We start from the raw sequence: 20925 nt of genomic DNA, 5'->3' as shown, positions 1-20925 counted from the left end.
CATAATAGATTTGCAGTTTCACGTAGGGTCATCTTTTTTAGTTTACTAGGTTATGAAAATTCTTGTTTTATTCCATAAATTAAAAAGAAAATAAAGGAAAAAAAGAAAACAGTCTATTTGACCTAAGCTCAATCCAAGCTAGTTGCTTGCCCAAAAGATTTTCCTAAAGTGCAGGGTTGATCTTTTTAACAACCCCTCCTTCCCAAACTCAAGAAATTCCAATAGTTCCCCATTTCTTCTAATATAAAATACATCCTGATCCGTTTGTCACAACCTACTCAACCAGGCTCCTTCCTCATTTTCCAGCCAACGAACATATTTTTCAGCAGCCACACTGGTTTACTTGCTTCTCTTCACATCAAAAGTCCCAGCTCTCCTATGTCCGTGACTTCGCGATGCCTTTTCCCGATGCTGGGAAGATACTCCACCTCAGCTCCCAGGGACTGGCGGCGAGGAGGGCGGCCAGTGCGGCAGAGCTGTGCCTCGCCTCTGACTGCCAGGTGTATGCGCTCGAGCTTTTGCAGTCAGAGGTGAGGCCAGGTAGATGCACTCAACCCTTAGCAATCAGAGTGAGGCTCAGCTTTGCTTCACCTGCGACCTTCTCTCCCCACATCCCTGCTCCGTCTCAGAGTATTTGCTTCTCTCAGAACTCAGCTCAATTGTCAGTTTTTATACAAAACCTCTGCTTAAGTCCCCCTTCCCAGATCTAGGGCCCTTTTCCCTAAAACTACCTATTTATTTTGTATATATATGTACATTTCTTTCCCCTCTCAATGGTAGTCAGCTATTATGATAATAAGCATATTATCAAACATTGTGTCCAATTGCCAGGCAACAAGGTTCAAGTTCTCTAGTAAGGCTTGACAAGCAGGGCTGGCCCTAAGCATGGCTCATAGTTGCTGCCTTCTCTTTAGAGAAATAAAAAAAGAACAGGTTTTTGGATCTGGTGAAATCCCACCCTCCACTTTATCAAATGCTGACTTGCTCTCTGGGGAATAGCCGGGAATGGGAGTGGGAGTGGGGGTGGGAGTGGGAGTGGGGTGGGAGCGGGGGTTGGTAATGTGACCCTGGCTTTTATCACCGGCTCAACTGCGCGCGGCTTGCTTTCCTCTCAATCACAATGAAACGCAAGGCAAGGCTGGGTACTTGAGCCCAGCGCATTTTGCCTGCTCTCCGCTCCCACACATTGCTCCGAGCCCTTGGCATCTCCGGCCCAGCTTCTGTCTGTGGCCTCCCCTCCATCCCCCTCCGTCCCCGTGTCCACCCTCGGGGGGGGGGGGTCCCTTGGGGAACGGGGAGGAGGATGGAGGTGTCCACCTTTTGGTAGCTGGCTCCTTATGTCCGACTTGCCCAGCAGGGAGGATGGGCCCAGGCCAGGTGACCCTTGCCTGAGCCCCCTGGGCTCCCCGGGCTACTGGGCACCCCGCGGCCAGTAGGCGCCTCCGGCCTGGCCTCACCGCGGGCAAGTCCCCAGGGTAAGAGGGAGGAGACAGAGCTGGGGGGACCAGGCTGGCGTTGCCGCCGCCGCCCAGTCCCGAGGGGCATCCCAGCTCCCCCACGCAGCCCCCTCCTTCCCCTCAAGGCCCTCCCCCAATTCTATCCCCTCTTTGCCCCCGGCCCAGTGCCCATGCGCGCAGAAGACTCTTTATAGCGGACCCGGGCGCCGGGGCTCTCCGCACTGGTGCACACCGGACCTGGGAGCACCCGAGCAGGTGAAGAAGCGTGTGTCTGCGGCGTCCGTCCGTCCGCCCGCTTTCTTTCTCCCTTGCCTACCTCCCTGCCTCCACGTCGGGTCCCCCCTTGCCTAACCTGGGTGCCTCCCCTCCATCCCCGCCCAGTTTCTTCCAGGTCCGTTATAATCCGCAGGCTCTGGATTTTGCACCTTCCACGGAAGGTAGACGAGCCCCTAACTGGCAGAGCCAGCCGCCCCCTCCTCTCCCTTGCAGCCTAATGGAGTCGGGATTTGCGAAGGAGTCCCGAGCACTCCGGGCAGCTGAGCGAGGGGGGCAGGGGGAGACCCCAAATCCCTGGAGCTGCGGCAGCGTGGGCAGAGCGGAGCCCGGAGGTTCGGGGTGGGCAGAGGCTGAGGTGGTCTGGGTGGGGGCCGCCCTAGGGGGAGAGGTCCTCGGAGTGCTCTGAGGCTGTCCTTCGGGAGCCATGGTAACGCACAGAAATCCCTGCTCTGCTCTGTCCTTCCAGGTCTGAACATCCCGGACCACCATGTCCCCGGCCTGGATCTCCGTTCTCTGCCTCGGTGAGTAACTCGCGGGTTATCAGTGCCCCCTCAGTCCTGTCTCCCAGAGTCCCTCCACCTCTCATTCTTTCCCCCTTTCCCCGATACCCAGTCCCGAGGTTGCTTCCAGCCTCTGCTTTGACTTCGGCAGGCTAGTGGCATGGGAAGAAGCAAGGGGAGAGAGCCCTGAGCCGCGGCTGCTCTCCAGGACTCCTTCTCTCCTTTGTACAGGTGGCTACTTCTTCCTGCCGGGACCCGTGAGCTGCGAGGGTGCCGGTGAGTTCAGCCTCTGGCCAGAGGCAATGGGGTGATGTGGGCTGCAGTGGGGGGCTGACACCACTCCGGTCTCTCAGTGGGAGCGATGCGCAGGAGCCCGAGCCAATCCCCAGGACCTGACCTTGAACCTCCTTAAGCCAGCCAGCCTTTTGGGAGGAATGAATTACCCAAGGGTTGTCTTGGGGGGGAAAGGAAAGAAACGAGCGTGTTGAGGCTGCTTACCAATTTGCTCACCTTATCGGAATATCTGCCTCTGTACTTGTTTTGAAGCTCGTTCAACCTACACCTTAGTTGGTCCTGTGGTTCCCAATAGGGTCGTACTTCCAGTTCTGCCACTTTTTCAGTACTCAGGGGTTCTTTCTCCCAGCCCTGCTGCTCTAGGGGTGGTTCCTCCACCTGGGGCCCTAAGATGGAGAAGGTAAGTGTTAAGGAACTGGGGGGTGGAGAGCTCTAAAAAGTTCACTGAAAAAAAAGTTGACGATTGAGATGTACCAGAGGCAAGTCTCCAGAGAGATGATGGTCTTAAGTCAAATCAGAAGGACCACTTAACCTCTGGTCCCACATTCAAAAGGATATTGAGAAGCTGAAACAATCCTATTTAGGACAATAGTGATGGTGAAGGCACTGGAAACCATCTTTAAGAGGGTCAGTTGTAGAAATGAGGGTATGTATCCTAACGGTGGAAATTGAGGAGGGACGTGGAAGATGAGAGGAGGGAATAGTCATCTTGAAGTACTTGAAATGTTGTCCTGAACATTTATTCGATTTCTTCCTTAAATTCGAGGGATAGAACTAGAAGTAATGGGTTGAAATTTTAGAGAGTTTGGTTTTGGTTCGGTTCAGTATAGTGAAAAATTTGCTTTAAGAAATAGACTAAGCTGCCAGGTGAAGTAGAGTTTCTCACTGCTAGAGGTGTTCAAATAGAAGCTGTCATCGGTGTTGTAGATAGAATTTTGTTAGGCGATAGACCCCTTCCAATTTTAGGTGTTTTGATTTTCTTAAGTCAGAATGAGGAAAAAGTTATCTCCTTTTATGGATTGTAACATAGAATCTACTGACTGCCTATCTCAACTCTGCCTCAAAACTGGGTTCCAGTGGGAGTGTACAGCATGGGTCAGGTGGGGCACAAATTGCAATCAACCTTCATTTATTTGTCTTCCGTCTAGAGGTAACCCTTTGGGATAAATATCATACTATAGAAAATATATTTTTCTAACCTTGTGTTTTTGGAATTTTTTGGTTTGTTTGGAATTTTGTTGTTACCGGATTTTACAAATGGGATTCAGTTTATAAATGTATTATTATTTGGTTTCCTTCAAGAAAGATAAGTATTGTGAGGTAACAGTGAGGTTAGAAAGGATGGTGGGAGATAGAGAATTTTGATCAAATTTTGTTCTCCCTCTCGAAACATGTAAAAGATGATGATTTCCAGTCTAATTATATGACATCAGTGAGATAAGTCTCTTTGAGACTATTGGATTCTTGTGTAAGAACATTCATTTTCTCTTGCTAATAAAGTAGCATTTGATATGAATCTTTGCTAGGACAGTGTTTTCTTATGTCCTGGTTAAACCTCCTTATGGGAAGACTTTTACTTCTTAATTCTAGATCCAAGAGGTCTTGGCAGATTTTCCAAAGAATGCTGAAGAATGTACAGTACTAAATTGAGCATTATTGACCCTAAAAACCATGTACATATTTTAATAGAACTATCTCTAGTGTAAATTTAACAGAATCTGTTGTTGAAATTTCTCAGTTGCATACATGTGATACATCACTGGCTACCATTCATTCTAAATGTGATATTTACATAAGTTTTTCAATTTGTATTTTAGCAAGTTTAAAAAGTTGTTCTTGCATTCCTGATATTTTTCTTGATGGTGATTTTTTTTCATATATCATGTGGAGCATGATTTTTGTATCATATTTTTGACCTAGACCTGCAATTTAATCAGTATAATAATAATTTGCATTTATATAGCACTTTATAATATGCAAAGCAGCTTACAAATATCATCTCATCTTATCCTCACAATAACCCTGGAAGATAGGCACTAGTATTCACCTCATTTTACAGATGGGGTCACATTAACTGTGTTTCTGAAGTCACATTTGAATTCACGATTTCTCTACTCTGAGTCCAACATTGTCTCTATTGTGCCACCTAGCTGCCTCTAGATTCTAGAGTCTAGACTTAGACTTGAGCTGGTTGGGGAATATCTGGTCTGCCAACAATAAAAGGCCCATGGTCTGACACTCCCACAGTAACCCCAGGTAGGATTCATAATTCAATAAATCTAGAAGCTTTTTAAGGGATGTATTAATTAAATGTTTGACCCGATAGGTCAAGTAAATGATGTTATAAATATCCATATGGTCCTTGGTAGAAAAAAGGTTCCCCATCCCTGGTCTAGAGGCTCAGAATGCTTTGAATGGAAACCCATTTGCCAGTCCTGAGCAGCAACTCGTCTCTAATTCATACAGATCTTAGAAAGTTGCTTGGGAATTGAGAGATTAAAGGACTTGTCTATGATTCTAGTGAAAATATGTGTCAATGATAGGACTTGAACCTAGGTCTTCTAAAATCCCAAGACTAGCCCTCCATCCTTATGCCCTATTACAACTCTCTGTTTCATGTTAGAGAAGAAAATTTTATTTATTATTTGACTTATATAAATACATAGAGTTGGTTAGCTTTTTTTTTTTTAATATGTGTATACAGTTTCTGGGAGTAGTTATAGAAATAGTAATTTAAAACCAGAGCACTACCCGATTTCTTGTTCAGATTGTCTACATATAAACATTTAGTTGTAGAATCATTGAAAAACAATTTTATTTATGTAATCTTTTGAAGGTTACACTTGCAAAATAGAATTTGTAAATTTTCCACTTTTATAAAAGTTAAGACTGTCCATTTTTATGACTAATAATGCTTTATCTTGGACCAAAGTTTTTAGGTCATCCTGAACACATCTGTCCATGATTTTTAAACCAGCCCTAAAAAAAAAAATACACAGATCAGAATTTTTATAACAGAAGAGACTCATAACTTGGGGAAGGTACTACTTGACCTTACTAAAAATCTAAACTTTAGTAGAGAACTAAGCCAAAATATGTATTAAAAACATTTTATTGATATAGTTTTTATTTCTTCTACATTCCCTAAGTATCCTTCCTCCTCTCCTCTAAATTCCCTTAAAAACAATAATTTTATTGATTTTTTTGTTTTTATATAACCCATATTTCTCAAAGTTTCCCTCTTCCTTCCCTCTCCCAGAGTTTTGTACCTTTCAGCAAAATTAAATGAGTTTTTAAAAATTGGCAAAATTAGCTAGCATATTCAAAGTCTAATACTTTACATTACTCACCCACCATTTCTGACAAAATGAAACCAAAAAAAATCAGCAGAGTTGTACCTTCTCTTATCTTTTCTTAGGGACCAAGCTTAGCCAAAGTTCAGTTATTTCTGGACTAAAAAAAGGGCGTAGAAAAATAGTGACTACAAAGAAATCATGGGGCTGGTTGTATCCCCTTCTTTTTCTTTAGCTCCTATTGCTATCACATGCTTTACAAGAGGACTTGATATCAGGAAGGAGAAAGCTGATGTCCTTTGCCCAGGGGGGTGTCTTCTCCGAGATTTCTATGTCTTTGGGAACATAGTCTATGCTTCTCTTTCAAGCATCTGTGGAGCTGCTATTCACAGGTAAGCCTAGTGATCACATCAGAGCAGGAATGACTGTTTTATCCATCTCCTACTGTCACATTATTACTTTTGCCAATTTTAGTTGTAGGAGATAACCAACTTTTTAAAGCATTCTTGCCTAACCTCAAAACCTTAAAAGGAATAAAACAAAATGAAAAAAATAATTGGGAGGCTTTTTAAAGAGCTTTAAAAACAAAAAGAAGCAATATCCTCCTGACATGGTCATCTTGACTAAAAGACAGATTTTATTTCCTGTTGGGGTCCCTTCTATTGTGGGGCTCCTTTTATTCTAAAATTTGATGTAGTTCCCTATAGTGATGGTAAGCTGAAGAATGACTATGGCCCTGTTAATTTATTTTTAACAAAGTCCAGAATCCTGTGGTTCAAGGGCACATCTTGGAAGGTTCTATCGAGATATTTATGAACACGATAGTTCTGAGAAATAATCAGAAAGTAGTGTCCCCCACTCCCGTTTATGCCTATTGGTACCCAAGAAATTAAGAGGGAATATTTCCCCAGAGATAGTTTATTTCAACTCTAAACAGCTGAAACAAATAAGACACAGACATTGAGAGAATCTTTAGATGGCTCCTTTGTCTGAATTAGTGAGACACGAATTTCCTTGCCTCATGATAAATAGTAACTGTCATTTGCATTTACTTTTGTTACCTCATTTAAATATCACAATAACTTTGTAAGATAGATCCTGAATTTTACAGATGAGGAAACTGAGACCTACAGAAGTTAAGTGACTTCCCCATGGTCAGAGGCAGGTCTTAAACTGAGTTTTTCCTGAATGGTACCATTTTTTTCTATGTCACAATGCCTATCAAATATGCAGATAATAAAACTCCTTATTTATGCTGTATAACCTCAAAAAAGTAGGTAGTACAGGCATTATTTTCCTCTGTTTCACTCATGAAAAAACTCTGGTGTGGAGAGGTTGAGTAATTTTCTCATGGCCACATGACTTGTAAACATCAGGGTCATCACTAAAACTCAGGGCTTCTGACTCTTAAGTCTTTCCATTCCATCATCTTGCCTTTTAACTTAGATGCAAGGGTGCTGTGGTCCAGTCCAGAGAGCTATTATAAAGGTTTTGGAAAATATCCTCTGGTGCTCGATATGTAGTCTGAGGATCTAGGTTCAAATCCTGACTCTTCTACTTACTGGACAAGTCATTTTACTTCTCTGAGGCTCAGTTTCCCCATCTATAAAATGAGAAGGTTGGAGTAGATCTCTGAGGTTCCTTCCAGCTCCAAATCTATGATCCTATGATCTCAGATGTGAGTTTTAATTGCTGCTCAACCTATTATTATTATTATTATTATTATCATTATTATTATTATTATTATGTTTCAGGGGGGTAATCACCAGCTCAGGAGGGGCTGTGCGGGTCTATGGTCTACCTGGCCGGGAAAACTATTCTTCAGTAGCTTCCAATGGCATCCAGTCTCAAACCCTGACCCGATGGTCCTCATCTTTCACAGTGTCCAGTAGGTGCAACTAGCTTCCTTTTCTTTGAAAACAAAAAAGTGGCACTAGGGCAGAAACATTGTCTACCTTTCTTAAAAGTCAGCATCTTTAGTTATGTTGTTTGTCCCAAAGACTGAAGTCATCAATTGATGTCAGTTATTGTATCATCTGATCTGCTGCTCATTCTGGTAGAAAGTGTGTGAAAGGAGAAAAGAGGTTTGTTTGTTTTTTAACTTCTGCATCTTTTTACTTTTTCCATCTGATTTTAGAGGACTGGCTCAGTGTTAGTAGAAATATAGACCAACTAGATAAATAACAGTAGACTTGGAAACTAGTGAGATTTGTTTTCCTGCTGTTCAATGAGGGTCAGGTTTGGCCTTTCACAGATGAAAGGTCACAGTTTGTTCCCATGGGCAATCAACTTTCAGGGTTTACCAGCCCTGGATCCTTCTCGGTCTTAGTCCTGAACTATATTCCTTAACCTCTTATGGTGATGACAAAGGGATGAAAAAATCAATTGTCTTTTATTAACAGAAGGCAAAAGTGGAGCTCTGGAAGCCACAGGACGGGCAGTGTCCACAGCACGTCCACCAGCAGGTATGAAGCATGGAATCTATCTTCTCAATCTTCTCAAAATTTGAAAAGTGGAAATAAGTCTATTTTAATAATTGAGAGTCAATCAGCCTTTTAATTGTTTGTCATGATGTTAAAGAGCTGTTAAACAAATATATTGGATTTTGTTGTTGCATTAAATGACTGTTCACTATATCACCACTCCTTGGTCTTATCCAGTAGAAGAAGCAAGTGTGTTGTGAGCTCCTAGTGCAGTTAAAAAGTAGTGATTTGTAGTCTTAAGGCATGAATTCTAACCATGCCTCTATTATTTACTACCTGTGTGACTAAGGCATTCACTCTCTGAACCTCAGTTTCTGTCTGTAAAATAAAAGTGTTGGACTCAATGGTTTCTTTTTTTTTTTGACTCAATGGTTTCTAAATAGCTCTAAACCTATGACCATGAAATCCTTTCTTTCACCATATTCTCCTTGACTTTTCTTCCTAGGTAAAGAAAAAGAAGCCATGGAATACCCTTATTCAATTGTCTAAATTCATCATTGTTGACTAGTTAATTAACATTGTTAAATTTATTATAGTAGAGGTTTTCACCTTCCCAGATGTTAGTTTTTATGAAATTACTTTGCACTTAATATTTATGTATAAGTTATATTTTTCCAGAAGAATTTAAAATCCTTCAGACCAGGAATTATTTTATTCTTTGTGCCACAGGTGTAATACATATCAGGAGTTTCATAATTGCTTGATTTGTTGAAGGATTACTAAGACTTTTATAGATTTAAAGCCATAAAAGGGAAATGAAAGAATTTGAGAGAAGAAATAACAATGATAATAAAAACTCCCATAAAATTATGCCTTAAAGTTTACAATGTGCTTCTTCATTTTTCAGTTGAGAAAATTCAATCTCAGAGAAGTGAAAATGAGATCGTTTCTTTTGCTTTTCTCCCTCCTGACAAGGTCTCCAACCTCTTTATCAAAGTCTTCTCATTGGCCTTAACAGGAATTAATTATCTCTAGAAGTCTCTATCTCTCTGGATTGGAGATACAGCAAGCTAAACTTTAGGGACTTGACTTCCTCTAATTTGTTTGGTGGAAATATTGCTTCCTGATTTCTAGTTTCTTTAGTGGAGATATTGCTTCTGAAAGTAATCCAAAAAAATAGATTAATCTGTTTAAGAAGGATGGTCTTTATATTGATGCCTCTCTTTGCTTCAGTTTTCCACTTTGGAACTTTCTTCCCTCCTTTTGGTCATAGTGTTGGGTGCTTCCTGTGTTGCAGGTAAACGACAGAAGAAGACACCTGACAAAAAGGCTGGTAACAAAGGTAAGTTGAGCTAAGACTTTTAACTTCATCCAGACTTAGTTCTTGTCTTTCTAGGACTGCTGATTGAACTTACTTGTTTTGGGGTTTTTTGCAGATTGTAAGGCAGATATTGCCTTTCTGATTGATGGAAGCTTTAATATTGGACAGCGCAGATTTAACTTACAGAAGAACTTTGTTGGAAAAGTGGCTCTGATGTTGGGGATTGGAACAGAAGGACCGCATGTGGGACTTGTTCAAGCCAGGTACTTCTATTTCAAAATGTCAGGAGACTTGAATGATAGAACAAATGACCTCTCAAAATTGGAAACCATAGATGAAGGACTGTGGGCAGTCAAATAAATTCTTCAAACATTCGTGAAGTTCCTCCTTTATACGAGGAACTATTCTAGACACTAGATATACAATGACAAAAACAAAATAGCCCCTGCCTTTAAGGAGTTTACCTTGGGGGGGAATACAAATTGCGTGTGCATGTTTGTATTACTCTGCATTTTATATACATATATATACATATACAAAATATAAATATAGAGATGGATGTAGATATATACGTGTGTGTATATACACACGCACACACACACATTTGCACTATATACATGCAAATAAGTAAATACAAAGATTGTCCATAGTAATTCAAAGTAATTTCAAGAGTCAGTGGGTCAACAAGGATTTCTTAAACACTTCTTTGTGTGCTAAGCACTGTGTCAGAGGAAATATATATATATATATATGTATGTATGTATGTATGTAGGCCTTTGGGTGTGTGTGTGTGTGTGTGTGTATGTGTTAAAAACCTCCAGTTTCTTCACAGTGTTGTACATGATTTGTTTGCTTCCCATACTATCAGGTGTGTTCATATATCTGACCATCTTGTTATCTTATGAGTACTAGATATTTTTCTCTCATACTTCAATAATTCCAGTCTATCATTAGATTCATATATGAGGATATTTGATTTCTAGCTAAGAGAAATCTATACTTAATATTAATTGCATTTAGTTGAATATAGGTATGATTTTCAACTATTATCATTAAGACCAATTATAAAAAATGATTTAAACCCTAAATGAGAAGACTCTGATGAAGCTGATTTTGTTTTTTGCAAGGCAATGGGGTTAAGTGGCTTGCCCAAGGACACACAGCTAGGTAATTATTAAGTGTCTGAAACCAGATTTGAACCCAGGTACTCCTGACTCCAGGGCCGGTGCTTTATCCACTGCGCCACCTAGCCTCCCCAAAGCTGATTTTTAAAAGATATAGAATTTTACTCCTACTTACCCCTATTGAATTTTATTTTATTCGATTCTGCCCTTAATTCTGGCATATCAAGATATATTTTGGATGTCATATCTGTGATCTAATATATTAACTACTCAAATTGACTTTAAAGAATTGGCAAATTCAATGAGCATGTTATTTATGACTTAATTGAAGACATTGATTAAAAAATGTTAAACTGCTTAGATAAGGGTCACAGATCTTCAGTCATTTCACTGAGATTTCTGAGGGTGACAGTGATCTGTTAATCTCTACTACTTAGATTTTAATATAGTCACATTATTTTGTTATTTATTATTTTATATATTCAACCTATCTTGCCATACTAGCTTTCTAGTCTGTACTCTTCCATCTTATGGACAAAAAATATTGCAAGAGTCTTTGTCAAAGTAGAGAAGTATGATTAGATAAAAGTTCTTATGAAAAAGGTCTAAGGAAGGGATGTGTAAACTTGTTTTTTTAAATATCTATTTTGAAAACTGCAAGATAGCATACACACATAATTCCTGTTACTGGTGAAGTTGAGACTGGTGAATTAGTTGAGTTTGGGAATTCTGAGCTGCAGTAAGTATGCTGATTGGGTCTCCATACATCTAGCACCAATATAGTGAGCTCCAAGAGGAGGTGGCCAAATTCCATAATGAAAGGTGACATGACCCAGGTCAGAAACAGAACAGATCAAAGCTTCCATGATGATTAGTAGTAGGATTTAGTCTGTAAGAAGCCTTTGCACTTCCAGTCTGGACAAGATAGGGAGAATCAGTCTTAAAAAATAATAATAAAATAAAATAATTTGATAACTATTTCAATAATTGGTTTCCTTTGTAATTTTCCATATTTCATTTTGGGAATTTAAAAACTTATTTCTGAGAAAGGCTTTACCAGACTGTCAGAGGAAAACAAAAAGACTGAGAACCTCAGAGTTAGGGGTTTTAGAGAACTACAAACTCAATACAAGTAAATAATAGGAAAGCTAAGAAAGCCAACGAACTCTTGAGACTTCATTCAGAGACACATGGTATCTAGAGCCAAGGTACAGGTGCATTCAGATTAGTTAGACTATATCTGGAATATCATGCTTCTATATTTAGAATGAACATTGGTGAACGAAAGAGAAATGCAACTAGAATGATGAAGAGTGTTGGGCTCATGAAGATTAGTGAGAGAACCAAGAAAGAAGAAATTATTTGGCAGAGAAAAGGACATGATACCTATTTTTAAGGAATTGAAAGGTTTTGACATTTGCTCTGTATTGTCCTAATTGGAAGTAATGGGTTAAAGTTGTATTAAAGCAAATTTAGCAAGAACTTTTATTTAAAAAAAAATGCTGCCTTGGGAAACAGGAGACTCCTTCCTTCTTTGCAGGGATCTTCAGGTCAATAGACAGCATGAGATAAATGAAAAGGACACTAGCTATGGAGTCATTGAACCTAAAAATCAAAGGCATCTCTAATGTGTCCTACCTGTGAGAACCTGGCAAATCACTTGATCTCCTCATGCCTTATCTATATGCCAGCTAGGTGGTGTAGATAGAGCACTGGCCTTGGAGGCAGCAGACCTTGAAGTCAGGAGATTGGAAGCTTTAATCCCACCTCAGACTCAACATTATCTGACCTTGGGCAAGTCACTTAACCCTGATTGCCTTGCATCCAGGGCCATCTCCAGTCATCCTGATTCATACCTGGCCACTGGACCCAGGTGACTCTGGAGGTGAAAGTGAGACTAGTGACTTAGCACATCTCTCCCTCACTCAAATCTAATTCCCTTGCTTGTCATGATATCAACCTACCTGATATGGCTTTCTTCAAGAATGATGGACAGAGGGGCGGCTAGGTGGCACAGTGGATAGAGCACCGGCCTGGAGTCAGGAGTACCTGAGTTCAAATTGGGCCTCAGACACTTAATAATTACCTGTGTGACCTTGGGCAAGACACTTGACCCCATTGCTTTCCAAAAAAAAAAAACCTAAAAAATGTAACTTTAATTGATGATGGACAGACATTATTATCAAAAGGTAGAGGTTGGACTGGATGGCATCTGGGATCTCTAAGGCAAAGGCTGATCACACTTGGGTATGTTGTTTAGGTATTGCTTATATTAGATGACCTGGGAGGTCCCTTCTCACTTGAAATCATGATTCTATTGAATGCTTTGGTAAAATCTAGGTCAACTGTATATCAGGTAATTTCTGTGATTGATAGTAACCCTGTCATTAAAGAGAAATCAAGGTATGATTCATTTTTGATGAAATTATAGGGAATTGGGATAATTACCATTTCTCTTAAGTACTCATGCACTGGGTGAGAGTTCCAGAACTGGAGTTAGGAAGATTTATCTTCCTGAGTTCAAATCTGGCCTTAGACATTCTTTATGGGGCACTAGGCAAGTAATTTAAATCTTATTTGCCTCAGTTTCTTCACCTGTAAAGTGAGCTGGAGAAACAAATGACAAACCACTCATGCATATTTGCTAAGTGGGTCATGGAAGAGTTGGACACAACTGAAATAACCATACAACAATAATCTAAAATTCTTATTTTATAGATGAGGAAACTGAGGCCCAAAGAGCTTGAAATGACTTGCCCAAGGTCATCCAGGTAGTCAGTGATAGAGGCAGGATGTGAATCCTGATCCTCTGATCTCAGTGTTAATACCATTGCCCTTGTACTATATATTATACTGCCATAGCCTTAAAGAATCCATTATGACTTCCACGCTACAATGAGGTATTAGAGCAGAATCTGTTTTTCCAAATAAATACGAAGATAAATAAAAATAATAAATACAAAGCTTTTGCATTTCTAGGACTGCCAAATTGGAGGCTAGGAAGGTCCACATGCCAGTGCATAAATGGAAACTATAGAGGCATGGAATCATCCAAGTATAAACTTTGGCCATCTCTGAGAGCTAGACCAATCCCAGAATTCATAACCTTGATAGATTTGACTAATCTTTAAAATGCATAGCAATTTAAGAGATTAGAAATGAACTTTTGAGCTTTTCCACTCCTCTGTGTCTCTTCAATGGGTCATTGGTGAATTAGCCGCCACTCTAAGATATAATTATTTGTGCCTTCAACTTAGTGTTCATCCTCTTAAGCTTAGATTTTACATTAAAACCTTCCACTTCATAAACCAGGATTACAGATCTTCTTCCTTATCTTTCCCAGTCCTTGACACCTATTTGATTATGAATTTCAAGTAGACAAACACCTGTTACTATGGCAACCATTCAACCTACTACTTGGATGAGGCCCACCTAAAAGTGAGAAAGCTGATGGAGGCCACAGCTGCCCATGGTCTGGGGGTAGGGATTCAGAAGGGATGGTTATAATCTGGAGTTTTAAAGAAGGGCTAAATTAATTTCTTTAATTTTTAAATGTTAAGTGATTCAAATTTTGCCAGCAGTAGAGCTGGGAAACAAAATGTTGGTGGTTCTTCTCTTTCAATCATTAATGCCATAAATTAAGTAAGCCTCTTGTTCTTTCTATATTGAAATGTTATGTTGACAATGGTCAGGATTACAATAAAAATGTCATTATGGGAAAAAACAGCAAAGCTTTTGAATGATTATCAATAATCTGTGCAAATGGAGAATAGAGGCAAAGATAATCAAAATGGGGCAGCTAGGTGGCATAATGGATAGAGCACCGGCCCTGATGCCAGGAGGACCTGAGTTCAAATTTGACCTCAGACACTTGATAGTTACCTAGCTGTGTGACCTCAGATAAGTCACTTAACCCCATTGCCTTGCAAAAACCTAAAAAAAGAAACTCAAAAGGACAGAATGAAAAAGGATAGATTTGGCTTGGGGGTCGATTTTTACCTACTCCAACTAGAGCCCTGGACTCTGAAACCTTAACTGCCTAATTACTAACATTTCTATCTCCAATAATAAGCACCAGGGGGTCTTTATCTTCCATCTGTGTTGCCTAATTAAAGTTACATTTTTTTTTAGGTTTTTTGGGGTGTTTTTTTTTGGCAAGGCAATAGGGATAAGTGACCTGCCCAAGGTCACACAGGTAATTATTAAGTGTCTGAGGCCAGATTTGAACTCAGGTACTCCTGACTCCAGGGCCAGTGCTCTATCCACTGAGCCACCTAGCCGCCCCTCTAAAGTTACATTTAAATTACATTAGAATAGCTTAGGTAGCTTAGGTGTCGTAGTTAACATGGATGAGTTTGAATGCTACTTCCTGATACTTTTACTAGCTATGGGACCTAGTCCGCTTTCTCATTTGTAAGATGGGAGATAATAATGGCACCTAACTCACAGGGCTGTTTAGAGAATCAAATGAAATAACATACATATGTATTATTTAAATTGCTATTAGTCATTTAGGAGATTCAGAATATATTTTCATTTATTCTTTTGGGAATAACTTTTGTCTTGTTTTCCTTAGTGAACATCCCAAAATTGAATTTTTTCTGAAAAACTTTACCTCAGCCAAAGATGTTTTGTTTGCCATAAAGGAAGTGGGTTTCAGAGGGGGCAATTCCAATACAGGTGAGTAGACTCTTAGTTGCAGGACATAGGGATTTTTGAGTAACAATGAGAAATCATCTTTCAATTGTGACAAAATGTCACAAAATATTTTTTGGATAAAAAAATTGTTTTACAACTTTGAGGATTTTTCTTTAGAATGTTCACAGTCATTAGGTTACATGTCATGCATACATCTCTCCAGTGTACAGAAGAAAGCAAGTTTAATAATCTATAAGGCACTAATTCTATAAATTATTTTTGGTATTATCATTTTTGCCACAACCACAATCACTGAATATTCTTCCTGCTATTTGTTTTTCTCCAGCCCTGAAAGAGGAGTATGTAATTATCTATATCTGTACAGGTCAATCAACAAAGATGTGTATGCCTCTGCAGGAATACAAAAAGAAGCTCTCCCCTCCGCCACCCCAAAGAGTTTACAATCTAAGGGGAAAGAAAACAAATATATACATGACAAGATAAAGAATAAATAGGAAATAATTGAAGGAGGAATGGCACTAGAATTATGAGGGGCCAACGCTTGCCTCAAAAAACATGAGCCAGGGTTTTAGTTGTAAACTGCTCCATAGACTTTTATTGAGCACTTTAGGATAACTAACTGGTCATTTGCTTATTGGGACAAAGGATTTTACGTGTTACTATAAAAGATTACTCTGAAATAAGTAAGGCTTATTTATGAGAAGTGGTATGGGAATAATGCATATTCTAAAGAGCATGCATGAGCTTTGTTCAGGCTAGAACATATATAATAGGCACTTAATAAAATTTTAAAAATTAAATTGACTGAAGGGCAGTCTTTTGGAAGTAATTAAACTACCTCCATCAGTCAGGAAGAGAAGAGACAGACTGTGATACAAGTAACTGGATAATCAGTTCCTTCAGTTGGTGAAGGCTGCTTCAGTATGTACTTTCCTTTCAATCTTAGGAAAAGCCTTAAAGCACACAGCTCAGAAATTTTTCTCAGCAGACAACGGAGTGAGAAAAGGCATTCCAAAGGTGGTGGTTGTCTTCATTGATGGCTGGCCCTCTGATGACATAGAGGAAGCTGGCATTGTGGCCAGAGAATTTGGTGTTAATGTATTCATTGTCTCTGTGGCCAAACCCATACCTGAAGAACTGGGGATGGTTCAGGATGTTGGCTTTGTTGACAAGGTAAGGTGATTGGGAGAGGGGAGGGCTGTCCTGTCAGTTTAGATTGGTGATTTGGTACTGAAACTTCAAATACTGTTCTAGGGAAATAGTTTTCTTCTTTTCCAGTTAAGTTTTGAACAAGCTTATGGTATTTTCCCCATAATTGGATCATTTTTTTTTTGTGAGAAAAAACAATTTTGGAGTTTCCCTGAGGATTTCTCTGATGGGTTTTGTTCTACTTGTCAGGCTGTCTGTCGGAGCAATGGTTTCTTCTCTTACCACATTCCAAGTTGGTTTGGCACCACCAAGTATGTGAAGCCACTGGTCCAGAAGCTCTGTACCCATGAGCAGATGATGTGTAGCAAGACCTGCTACAACTCTGTTAATATTGCTTTCCTGATTGATGGCTCCAGTAGTGTAGGAGACAGTAACTTCCGTCTTATGCTTGAGTTTGTCTCCAACATAGCCAAGACCTTTGAGATCTCTGATATTGGTGCCAAGATTGCTGCAGTACAGTTCACCTATGATCAGCGCACAGAGTTCAGTTTCACCGATTATACCACCAAAGAGAATGTTTTGGCAGTCATTCGGAATATCCGCTACATGAGTGGTGGGACTGCCACTGGGGATGCTATTTCTTTCACTGTGAGAAATGTATTTGGCCCAATGAGGGATGGACCCAACAAAAACTTCCTTGTAATTATAACGGATGGGCAGTCCTATGATGATGTCAGAGCCCCTGCAGCTGCTGCTCATAAAGCAGGTAATGTTTTTGCCCCCTACTTGGGTAAGATGGGGAAAAAAAATTGAGGAAACGTTCATTTAGGTATAGTGTTACTAAGATTCCATCTTAATTAGCAAGGTTATTAGGGGCGGCTAGGTGGCGTAGTGGATAGAGCACCGGCCTTGGAGTCAGGAGTACCTGGGTTCAAATCCAGTCACAGACAATGATTATCTAGCTGTGTGGCCTTGGGCAAGCCATTTAACCCCATTTGCCTTGCAAAAACCTCAAAAACAAAAAAATAAAATAAAAAATTAGCAAGGTTATTTTAAATTAATATTTAATCTTAATTAATGAAAATTTTTACTTTTATATTCAAGGAAGAATACAATGTAATATTCTTATACATATCTTTTAAGAGAAACAGTTTGATGTAGTTCAAAGTTGCCAATCTTAGTCAACAAAACACAGGTTCAGATTCTGCCTGACATACTCTGGACCATGTTTAAGTTTTCCCTTCAAACTTGTATGTCTCTGAAAGCAATGTAAAAGCAGAACAGCACGGTCATCTTTCTTGGCATTAATTTTACTACCTATGGATTTATCTAGATCTTAAATAACCTTTTTCAATCTATACCAAATCTATCTCTATGGTAAAATAAATGTCATCAATATCAACATAGAGAGGTTTGTGTCATTCTAACATTCTTATTATTTTAGGGTTTTGTTTTTTTTTTTTTGGTAAGACAATGGGGTTAAGTGGCTTGCCCAAGGCCACACAGCTAGGTAATCATTAAGTGTCTGAGGCTGGATTTGAAACTTAGGTACTCCTGACTCCAGGGTTGGTGCTCTATCCACTGCGCCACCTAGCCAACCCTCTAATATTCTTGAATTTAGAGAACATAGATTTACTTTATTAGTTCTCAGTCATCTCTTCAATTTTTAGGCTCTCCTGTTTATCATTTCACTTGCCCATCTCTAGCTAGACTTTTCTAGTATATATCTTCCTTGAGATACAGGAAAATGTTTCCATTTTAAACTAGGAAGCAAGGGCAGCTAAGAAGCACAATGGATAGAGCACTGGACCTTTAGTCAGGAGGACCCAAGTTCAAGTCCAGTCTCAGACACTTAATAAATTACCTAGCTGTGTGACCTTGGGCAAGCCACTTAACCCCATTGCCTCGCCAAAAATAAAAAATAAACTAGGAAGCATTATGATTTTTACATAAACCTATAATGTTTTCAGCTTTGCCACCAAAATGTCCATCTTTTTGATGGTACAACAGGTAGGTATAATCAGAAAATATACTTTGGGGACTTTTTAGCTAGAATATAACTAATGGATACAAACTATCACGGACTATTATGAATTCACTGAATATTCAATTATTTGCCTATATTTTATCTCCACTGAGATGCTCTAAGAAAAATCTGAGTTCTCCCTGCATATTGGGAAAGGATGATTCAAAGAAGCTTGAACTGGATGAGGTTCTAGGTCAAGGAATTCAGCAACTACTTTAGTTTCCTGTTTTTACTGTTATGCATGTTTTTATGAAAGGGTGAGGATTTTTTTTTCTTTTACACAGGGTAGAAGAATAAGAGAATGATATTAGGGTACCGATCTAATCATAGTAAGAAGCATGACCAGGAGACAAGAAACCATATCAATGATAGCATATCTCTTAAAAGTCTGTAGACCTTCAAAAAACTGATTTAAATGCTATTGGTTTTAGGGTAGTGTTCACTATAAACATTTATTAACGTAGTTACAGGAAAAGTATTCCAGTATTCCATGTTTGATCTGTGATCCAGCAATCTAAATCACAGTATCCCCAAGTAACTTGACTGTTCATGGGACAGAAAGCTTGAGGTCACGGAAGTTGGTCCTGTAGTTTATCCTATGCAACTATGCATGAACACAAAATGTGAAACCAAGTTTTGAATGTGTACCATAAATTGACTGCATATATCAGCAAGTTTGACTTAAATTCATTTTGAAATATTTCCCCTATAGGTATCACTGTCTACTCAATTGGTGTGGCTTGGGCACCTTTGGATGATCTGAAAGATATGGCCTCTGAACCAAAGGAGACTCATGCCTTCTTCACAAGAGAGTTTTCAGGATTAGAACAGATAGCTATTGATATAATTAGAGGCATTTGCAGAGATTTCTTGGAATCACAACAGTAAATGTGACATTTTTCACAGTAAAAGGAAAAGTTATAAAGGTCTCTAGTGCTTATGCTCTGATGTTTTAATACATAAAAGTACTTGGATCTAATACAAAAAAGATTATTCTAAAGATTTTGATATCTTCAAATAATCACCAACAATTTAATCAAACACACACACACACACACACACACCCATTCATTTTACATTCATGGTTTTATGACTGGCATAAGATCCAAGATGTTTGGAAGTACTAAATTTGTTATTTGCAAAAAACTCAAAATCTTGGTTAGGAAAGATTGATTATTGCTAATGTCAACTATCATCTTTATAACCTCAATGGTAATTATCACAAATAAAAGCTAACTGCAAATTGTCTAAAAGCAGGTATTTCCTCCAAAAAGAAAAAGTTAACTGTTTAAAATGAGAAATGAAAAAGACACATTGAAACCTAATTAGAGAAGTACTTAAGTTTCTCTGTACTTGCCAAAATTGACTTGTTGCCATAACAGATATTTTATGTTCTGCTCATTTGTAGATGTTTCTTTAACATTATGCACTCAAGAAGGATCTTTTGGTATTTTATTCATTTCTGTATATGTTCATTGGCTGTAAAACTAAGGACATATGAATAGCATGGAAGGGGATCCTTTATCAAGCTTTATATAGTGCATTTTTGTAATAACTTATGACTAGCAACTTATTACACTGAAAGGGGGGAGGTGCCTTGTATTTTTCTATTTATATCCTTAATTTTTTATATGTTTAAAGGAAATTAGCTAGTCCTAGAAGAAATCTCTAATGTACAAATGAAAAAGTTATGCAAGATTTAAACTCATCTTACATTGTAAACATTTTGCTTGAAGATAACTCATAGGAAAAACATAGAAACAGCAAATAACTTAGAAACTACAGGGATAAGACATTATTGTTTGGATGTTTGAGCAATAAAAAAAACACATTTAAAAATCTGTACTAACCCACTCTTATTTATAGGATTGTTTCAGTGATGTGTGGGAGATGAGAAAAAAAAAATGGGCACTATTAAATCAGTCTAAATTACCAAAAAAAATGTTATTTTTAAGCACACACAATAACAGGCTAATAAACTATGAAAGGGTGATCCTCCAGAGCTCTGTTTCAAGTGAGAAAAGGCTTTGTAATTAGCATGTCAATTATTTCACATCTACAGAAACTAATAAAGTTGCCTCTCTTACTAAGATTATACAGGTACAAAAAGGAGCATACCAAAGAAACCATCAGCTTCAAATCTCTACCTCTCCTCTCCCCCCAAGTACAATTCTAAGACAACACTTTCCATCCCCTACCCTCCTCTTTATCAAAACCATTCTACAACTGGAGAGCTTAACTGAAATAGGAAGGTCTTACAGCATAACATTACCTAACTAGTTATGACCAAAACAGACCAAAAAACCTAACCAGCAGCAAGTCTTGTGGAAATAATTAAAAGTAGGGTTGAGTGGTGCAAGAGAAACATTGAAATTTCCTGATGCCTTTTTTAAAAACAACTTG

The 20925-nt window shown here is 39.0% G+C and overlaps 1 protein-coding gene across 3 annotated transcripts; it reads left to right on the top strand.

The window, feature by feature from the left end:
• Positions 1-1492: 1492 nt before the first annotated feature.
• Positions 1493-20363, top strand: COCH (cochlin). 3 transcript variants are annotated; one of them, XM_074235381.1, is made up of 12 exons: positions 1493-1712; positions 2200-2254; positions 2465-2509; positions 6056-6212; positions 7575-7708; positions 8223-8285; positions 9541-9585; positions 9680-9827; positions 15265-15368; positions 16294-16520; positions 16746-17262; positions 19235-20363. In XM_074235381.1, the coding sequence occupies exons 2-12, from the start codon at positions 2221-2223 to the stop codon at positions 19408-19410; spliced, it is 1650 nt and encodes a 549-aa protein (XP_074091482.1). In that variant the 5' UTR covers positions 1493-1712; positions 2200-2220; the 3' UTR covers positions 19411-20363. The 3 variants fall into 3 exon arrangements, with proteins under 3 accessions (XP_074091482.1, XP_074091484.1, XP_074091483.1); XM_074235382.1 differs by lacking the exon at positions 1493-1712 and adding an exon at positions 1730-1848; XM_074235383.1 differs by lacking the exons at positions 6056-6212; positions 7575-7708 and having other exon boundaries at positions 1494-1712.
• Positions 20364-20925: the final 562 nt, after the last annotated feature.

This window comes from Macrotis lagotis, chromosome 4, assembly GCF_037893015.1.
Source record: "Macrotis lagotis isolate mMagLag1 chromosome 4, bilby.v1.9.chrom.fasta, whole genome shotgun sequence".
In the NCBI taxonomy this organism is placed as follows: Eukaryota; Metazoa; Chordata; class Mammalia; order Peramelemorphia; family Peramelidae; genus Macrotis; species Macrotis lagotis.
Note: the sequence above shows the minus strand (reverse complement) of the source record. Positions and strands in the feature narration are given on the sequence as shown.

What these genes read in the sequence shown, in the direction of transcription:
- COCH (XM_074235381.1), top strand. Translation starts at nt 2,221, where the DNA reads ATGTCCCCGGCCTGGATCTCCGTTCTCTGCCTCG. An exon ending in CGTGAGCTGCGAGGGTGCCG is followed by an intron (nt 2,510 to 6,055) that starts GTGAGTTCAGCC and finishes CTTTTTCTTTAG; the next exon opens with CTCCTATTGCTATCACATGC. An exon ending in CACAGCACGTCCACCAGCAG is followed by an intron (nt 8,286 to 9,540) that starts GTATGAAGCATG and finishes CCTGTGTTGCAG; the next exon opens with GTAAACGACAGAAGAAGACA.